The sequence below is a fragment of the Panulirus ornatus genome, chromosome 17 (genome assembly GCF_036320965.1).
Source record: "Panulirus ornatus isolate Po-2019 chromosome 17, ASM3632096v1, whole genome shotgun sequence".
Lineage (NCBI taxonomy): Eukaryota > Metazoa > Arthropoda > Malacostraca > Decapoda > Palinuridae > Panulirus > Panulirus ornatus.
In genome coordinates this window covers 43,993,959-44,002,443 of record NC_092240.1, presented here as the reverse complement: position 1 = coordinate 44,002,443, position 8,485 = coordinate 43,993,959, and the positions used below count along the sequence as shown (strand labels likewise).

Genomic DNA, 8,485 nt, shown 5'->3' with positions numbered 1-8,485 from the left:
TTAGGTTTGATTTAATCTACCTAAACACAAACAACTTACCTCATCCTTATTCTTGTGTAACAGGCCCTCTGCATCATACTTGACAGGACCAGCATAGTGCCTGATGATAAAACCAGGAGTGCATCTAGGCAAAGACGGCGCATACACAACACCTGTATGCTCTAAGGCTTTGCAGACGCGATCACATGCCTCATCCTCCTTCACATCACGCTTTAACTGACACTCCTACATTAAGGTTCAAGATTTGTTATTAAACTAACCTGTTCTAGATAAAGTAAAACATAAAAAAGTCACTAAAGCTCATTAAACAATTTTCCAAGCCATTAACAAAAATTCTTGAAATGAAGCTTTGGATGTTGATTATCATCAAACTGACAGTTCATGAAAAACATAAACATGTCAAAAATATTTTGCATGACTTTTTCTTCTAAATTAAATCTTAAAAATCTGTAACTACTCTACAGTATAAGATTACATAAAACATGAAATTTTTTCTAATGAATTTCACATCAAATTACTATCCCAACTGGTTTTCATCTAGTTTATTCAAGAACAGGCATGTATATAAAAAGTTGCAAACATCAATAATTTTAAGTATGATCCACACTTTCAACACATATCTAGAAAATATCAAGCCAATAACTGAATTTGCATTAGTATGTATTAACACATGCAAAACAAAGAATGTGTGCATTCTTAATAGTTGATGAACTAATGGAAATTCTGTGTGTGCTTTTCTAAGTTGAATTTACCAGAAAGCTTTGTTGTTCACATTTCTTGTACAGCATTCATGTATTTTTGTTTAGCATCTTTTTCAATCATTCTTTCTTCTAACATAGAGGCCTTTTAACTTCAATATATAAGGTATTAGTCCTTCCATTTGTTAGTATGCACAGGTTATCACTGAGATAGATGGATAGAATGATTCTGTAACTGTTGTAGTATGCATGATTTGTTTTGCAGTAAAATATTATAGAACAAACTAATCATTATTAATGATAATAATATTATTATTATGGGAATGAATAAAGGCAGACAGAAAAACTGGAGGAAGTGAAGTGTTTTAGATATCTGGGAGTGGATTTAGCAGCAGATGGAACCATGGAAGCGGAAGTGAGTCACAGGGTGGCGAAGGTTCTGGGAGCATTGAAGAAAGTGTGGAAGGTGAGAATGTTATCCCAGAGAGCAAAAATGGGTATGTTTGAAGGAATAGTGGTTCCAACAATGTTATATGGTTGCGAATCATGGGCTATAGATAGGGTCGTGCGGAGGAGGGTGCATGTGTGAGAAATGAGATGTTTGAGGATAATATGTGGTGTGAAGTGGTTTGATCAAGTAAGCAATGAAAGGGTAAGAGAGATGTGTGGTAATGAAAAGAGTGTGGTTGAGAGAGCAGAAGAGAGTGTATTGAAATGGTTTGGTCATATGGAGAGAATGAGTGAGGAAAGATTGACAAAGAGGATATATGTGTCAGAGTTGTAGGGAACGAGAGGTGAGAGACCAAATTGGAGGTTGAAGGATGGAGTGAAAAAGATTTTGAGTGATCGGGGCTTGAACTTACAGGAGAGTGAAAAGCGTGCAAGGAATAGAGTGAATGGAAATGGTGTGGTATACTGGTGTCAATGTGCTGTCAATGGATTGAACCAGAGCATGTGAAACGTCTGGGATAAACCATGGAAAGTTTTGTGGAGCCTGGATATGGAAAGGGAGCTGTGATTTCGGTGCATTACACATGACAGCTAGAGACTGAGTGTGAACGAATGTGGCCTTTGCTGTTTTTTCCTGGAGCTACATCGCACACACACACATGGGAGGAGGGGGGGTGCCATTTCATTTGTGGCAGAGTGGCGACAGGAATGGATGAAGGCAGCAAGTATGAATATTTCCATGTGCATATATGTATATGTCTGTGTATGTATATGTATGTATACGTTGAAATGTTTAGGTATGTATATATGCGTGTGTGGGCGTGTATGTATATACTTTTGTATGTGGGTGGGTTGGGCCATTCTTTCTTCTGTTTCCTTGCGCTACCTCGCTGACGCGGGAGACAGTGACAAAGTATAATAGATAGATAGATAGTATTAATTATGTACATGTGTATATATGTATATGTCTGTGTGTGTATATATATATATATATATATATATATATATATATATATATATATATATATATATATATATGTATACACTGAGATGTATAGGTATGTATATTTGCGTGTGTGGATGTGTATGTATATACATGTGTATGTGGGAGGGTTGGGCCATTCTTTCATCTGTTTCCTTGCGCTACCTCGCTAACGCAGGAGACAGCAACAAAGCAAGGAAATAGCGCAAGAAAACAGATGAAAGAATGGCCCAACCCACCCTATTACACATGTATATACATAAACACCCACACACGCACATATATGTACCTATACATTTCAGCGTATACATACACAGATATATAAATATATACACATACATAATCATGGTAATAAATAATCATGGTAATAATGGTAATAAAGGTAATACCAATAATAGTATAAACATGATTATAAAAACAATAACGATAATAATAAATGAATGATAACAATGATGATAATAATGATAATGATAATAATAATGATAATGATAATTCATAATAATGATAATGAATCATATACCAATGATTGTGAGTATTTGTCTGTGCGTGTGTGTGTGTGAGTGCTCATAGAAGATAAGGATATAGACGAGGGTTGATAATAGTAATGATGATAACTGTAATAATAATGATGATAATGATAATAATAATGATATCAATCATAGTAAAATTAGTAACTGTAATGATAACATGAATAATAGTGATAATAATAGTGATAATGATAATACTGATAATAATAATAATAATATATATGTGTATATATGTATGTATGTATATATATATATATATATATATATATATATATATATATATATATATATATATATATATATATATGTATGTATATATATGTATATATCTCGATCCAGTTCACTCTGTTCCTTGCCCTCCTTTCGCCCTCCTGCATGTTCAGGCCCCGATCGCACAAAGTCTTTTTCGCTCCATCTTTCCACCTCCAATTTGGTCTCCCGCTTCTCCTCGTTCCCTCCGCCTCCGACGCGTGTGTCCTCTTGGTCAATCTTTCCTCGCTCGTTCTCTCCGTGTGCCCGAGCCATTTCGGGACGCCCTCTTCTGCTCTCTCAACCACGCTCTTTTTGTTTCCACACATCTCTCTCGCCCTTGCGTTGCTTGCTCGATCAGGCCACCTCACACCACACGTTGTCCTCAAGCATCTCATTTCCAGCACATCCGTCCTCCTGCGCACAACTCTGTCCGTGGCCCGCGCCGGGCAACCGTGCAACATTGTTGGAACCACTGTTCCTTCGGGCATGCCCATTTTTGCTTTCCGAGATACTGTTCTCGACTTCCACACATTCTTCGGGGCTCCCAGAATTTTCGCCCCCTCCCCCACCCTATGATCGATGTGGTATACCGGGGTTGACGTGCTGTCAGTGGATTGAATCAGGGCATGTGAAGCGTCTGGGGTAAACCATGGAAAGCTGTGTAGGTATGTATATTTGCGTGTGTGGACGTATGTATATACATGTGTATGGGGGTGGGTTGGGCCATTTCTTTCGTCTGTTTCCTTGCGCTACCTCGCAAACGCGGGAGACAGCGACAAAGCAAAAAAAAAAAATATATATATATATATATATATATATATATATATATATATATATATATATATATATATTCTTAATGCTACCTCGCTAATGCGGGAATGGCGAATAGTTTGAAAGAAATATGTATATATATATATATATATATATATATATATATATATATATATATATATATATATATATATATATATATATACACATATATATATATGTATATATATACATATATATCCCTGGGGATAGGGGAGAAAGAATACTTCCCACGTATTCCCTGCGTGTCTTAGAAGGCGACTAAAAGGGGAGGGAGCGGGAGGCTGGAAATCCTCCCCTCTCTTTTTTTTTTTTTTTTTTAATTTTCCAAAAGAAGGAACAGAGAAGGGGGCCAGGTGAGGATTTTCCCTCTAAGGCCCAGTCCTCTGTTCTTAACGCTACCTCGCAAATGCGGGAAATGGCGAATCGTATGAAAAAAAAAAAAAAAAAACAATCATACTTGCTGCCTTCATCCATTCCTGTCGCCACCCCGCCACACATGAAACAACACCCCCCTTCCCCTGCACGTGCATGAGGCAGCGCTAGAAAAAGACAGCTAAGGCTACATTCATTCACACTCAGTCTCTAGCTGTCATGCGTAATGCACCGAACTACAGCTCCCTTTCCACATCCAGGCCCCACAAAACTTGCCATGGTTTACATCAGATGCTTCACATGCCCTGGTTCAATCCATTGACAGCATGTTGATCCTGGTGTTCCACATTGTTCCAATTCTCTCTATTCCCTGCACACCTTTCACCCTCCTCTATGTTCAGACCCCAATTCCTCAAAATCTTTTCCACTCCATCCTTCCACCTCCAATTTGGTCTCCCACTTCTCGTTATCTCTACCTCTAACACTTATGTCTTCTTTGTCAATCTTTCCTCACTCATTCTCTCCATGTGACCAAACCATTTCAATACACCCTCTTCTGCTCTCTCAACCATGCTCGTTTTATTACCACATATCTCTCTTACCCTTTCATTTACTTACTCGATCAAACCACCTAACACCACATATTGTCCTCAAACATTTCATTTCCAACACATCCACCCTCCTCCACATAACCCTATCTATAGCCCATGCCTCACAATCATATAACATTGTTGGAACCACTATTCCTTCAAACATACCCAATTTTGCTCTCTGAGATAACGTTTTCGCCTTCCACACATTCTTCAATGCTCCCAGAACCTTCGCCCTCTTCCCAACCCTGTGACTCACTTTCATTCCCATGGTTTCATCTGCTGCTAAATCCACTCCTAGATATCTAAAACACTTCACTTCCTCCAATTTTTCTCCATTCAAACTTACCTTCCAATCAACTTGTCCCTCAACCCTACTGAACCAAATACCCTTGCTCTTATTCACATTTACTCTCAGCTTTCTTTCACACAATTTACCAATCTCAGTCACCAGCTTCTGCAGTACTCACCCAAATCAGCTACCAGCGCTGTATCATCAGCGAACAACAACTGACTCACTTCCCAAGCCCTCTCATCCACAACAGACTGCATACTTGCCCCTCTTTCCAAAATTCTTGCATTCACCTCCCTAACCACTCCATCCCTAAACAAATCAAATAACCATGGAGACATTACACACCCCTGCCGCAAACCGACATTCACTTAATTTCTTACACTCCAGCCTTTGTGAGGTAATATCAGCAACAGACAAACAATGGCCTCATATGAAAACATCTACCCTCTGTCATATATAATGCAACAAAATTAGAGCCCATGGCCAAGCACCAAAGATTATTCCATGGTTTACCCTGGCTCAGACCATCGATAGAAAACTGTCCTCACATACCACACTGATCCAGTTTACTGTATCCCATGCATGCCTCTCACCCTCCTGCATGTTGATGCTCTGACAAGCTCAATTTTTTTTTCACTATGTCTTTCTGTCCCCTTCCTGGTCTCCCAATTCTCTGCTATTGTGCTGCTTGTTCTGCATGCATGAAGTAAAGTCTTGATAAAAAGGGCAAAGTATAGTGCTGAACAGTCATATTTTGAGAAAAAAAAAATGCATCAAAGAAATTATGAAAGTAATAAGATCCAACACAAAGAAATTAAAGATATGATTGTCAACAGCAAGCTCTTCTAAAAATCTTAAGACTGAAAAGAAACATTTTTCCACAAAACACAGCAGTTGCAGGCATATAAAGGCATCAAGTATTAGATTAAAGTGATTACAGTCTTTGAAAGTGGAAAAAGAGAGCAGAAAACAAAAGTAATAAAGTGAACATTTGATTTGACATGAAAATTTGTAATATGCAATATGTAATAACAGCTCATTAACTTGGTAAACATAAACAAACTAGCATAGACAGACCAATGACCAGAATTGCTGTAAGTACAAATAGAACTCCTGTAAGGCCCATCTGGGGTAAATTTTTCAAACAATCTGATAGTTTACAACGAGATTAAGATCTTAAAAATATATAAATATAATAAGTATGCGAGGATAAAGAAAGCAATCACATACACTGACAGTATAGTGCATTCCTAGATGGCTACTAAAAAAATAAGGGAAAACTATATGAGATAACTGTACAAAAGATCATAACTGCCTTACTGATGAATGCAAGAACTGTAGCAATGGTAGAAAGTAGACTACAACTCACAATCCATAATTGAGGACACAAAATAAAAAGGGGGTGAGAGAGTATCATTACATTTTAGGGAGAATAAAAAGATGTTTTGGAAGGAGGTAAATAAAGTGCGTAAGATAAGGGAACAAATGGGAACTTCAGTGAAGGGGGCTAATGGGGAGGTGATAACAAGTAGTGGTGATGTGAGGAGATGGAGTGAGTATTTTGAAGGTTTGTTGAATGTGTTTGATGATAGAGTGGCAGATATAGGGTGTTTTGGTCCAGGTGGTGTGCAAAGTGAGGGAAAATGATTTGGTAAACAGAGAAGAGGTAGTAAAAGCTTTGCGGAAGATGAAAGCTGGCAAGGCAGCGGGTTTGGATGGTAATGCAGTGGAATTTATTAAAAAAGGGGGGGTGACTGTATTGTTGACTGGTTGGTAAGAATATTTAATGTACAAAGGCAAAGGGGATAAGAGTGAGTGCTCAAATTACAGAGGTATAAGTTTGTTGAGTATTCCTGGTAAATTATATGGGAGAAGGGTATTGGTTGAGAGGGTGAAGGCATGTAAAGAGCATCAGGTTGGGGAAGAGCAGTGTGGTTTCAGAAGTGGTACAGGATGTGTGGATCAGGTGTTTGCTTTGAAGAATGTATGAGAGAAATATTTAGAAAAGCAAACGGATTTGTATGTAGCATTTATGGATCTGGAGAAGGCATATGATAGAGTTGATAGAGATGCTCTGTGGAAGGTATTAAGAACATATGGTGTGGGAGGCAAGTTGTTAGAAGCAGTGAAAAGTTTTTATCGAGGATGTAAGGCATGTGTACGTGTGGGAAGAGAGGAAAGTGATTGGTTCTCAGTGAATGTAGGTATGCGGCAGGGGTGTGTGATGTCTCCATGGTTGTTTAATTTGTTTATGGATGGGGTTGTTAGGGAGGTGAATGCAAGAGTTTTGGAAAGAGGGGCAAGTATGCAGTCTGTTGTGGATGAGAGAGCTTGGGAGGTGAGTCAGTTGTTGTTCGCTGATGATACAGCGCTGGTGGCTGATTAATGTTAGAAACTGCAGAAGCTGGTGACTGAGTTTGGTAAAGTGTGTGAAAAAAGAAAGTTGAGAGTAAATGTGAATAAGAGCAAGGTTATTAAGTACAGTAGGGTTGAGAGTCAAGTCAATTGGGGGGTAAGTTTGAATGGAGAAAAACTGGAGGAAGTGAAGTGTTTTACATATCTGGGAGTGGATTTGGCAGCGGATGGAACCATGGAAGCGGAAGTGAATCATAGGGTAGGGGAGGGGGCGGAATTTCTGGGAGCCTTGAAGAATGTGTGGAAGTCGAGAACATTATCTCGGAAAGCAAAAATGGGTATGTTTGAAGGAATAGTGGTTCCAACAATGTTGTATGGTTGCGAGGCGTGTGCTATGGATAGAGTTGTGCACAGGAGGGTGGATGTGCTGGAAATGTGATGTTTGAGGACAATATGTGGTGTGAGGTGGTTTGATCGAGTAAGTAATAATAGGGTAAGAGAGATGTATGGTAATAAAAAGAGTGTGGTTGAGAGAGTAGAAGAGGGTGTTTTGAAATGGTTTGATCACATGGAGAGAATGAGTGAGGAAAGATTGACTAAGAGGATATATGTGTCAGAGGTGGAGGGAACGAGGAGAAGTGGGAGACCAAATTGGAGGTGGAAAGATGGAATGAGAAAGATTTTGAGTAATCGGGGCCTGAAAATGGAGGAGGGTGAAAGGCGTGCAAGGAATAGTGAATTGGAACGATGTGGTATACCTGGGTTGGCATGCTGTCAATGGATTGAACCAGGGCAAGTGAAGCGTCTGGAGTAAACCATGGAAACTTCTGTGGGGCCTGTATGTGGAAAGGGAGCTGTGGTTTCGGTGAATTATTACATGACAGCTAGAGTCTGAGTGTAAACGAATGGGGCCTTTGTTGTCATTTTCCTAGCGCTACCTTGCACATATAAGGGGTTGTTGTTATTCCATGTGTGGCGAGGTGGCGATGGGAATGAATAAGGCAGACAGTATGAATTATGTATATGTGTATATATGTATATGTATGTGTGTGTATATATATGTATACATTGAGATGTATAGGTACGTATATTTGCGTGTGTGGACGTGTATGTATATACATGTGTATGTGGGTGGGTTGGGCCATTTTTCA

At 39.0% G+C, this 8,485-nt stretch overlaps 1 protein-coding gene across 1 annotated transcript in view; it reads right to left on the bottom strand.

Annotated features, from left to right (window-relative positions):
* LOC139754433 (unconventional myosin-XIX-like) overlaps window positions 1–8,485 on the bottom strand; it is a 402,035-nt gene that overhangs the window by 61,445 nt on the left and 332,105 nt on the right. The window contains exon 13 of the mRNA XM_071671709.1: window positions 40–225. Within this exon, the coding sequence (XP_071527810.1) occupies window positions 40–225 (186 nt within the window). The remainder of the gene's footprint in view (window positions 1–39; window positions 226–8,485) is intronic.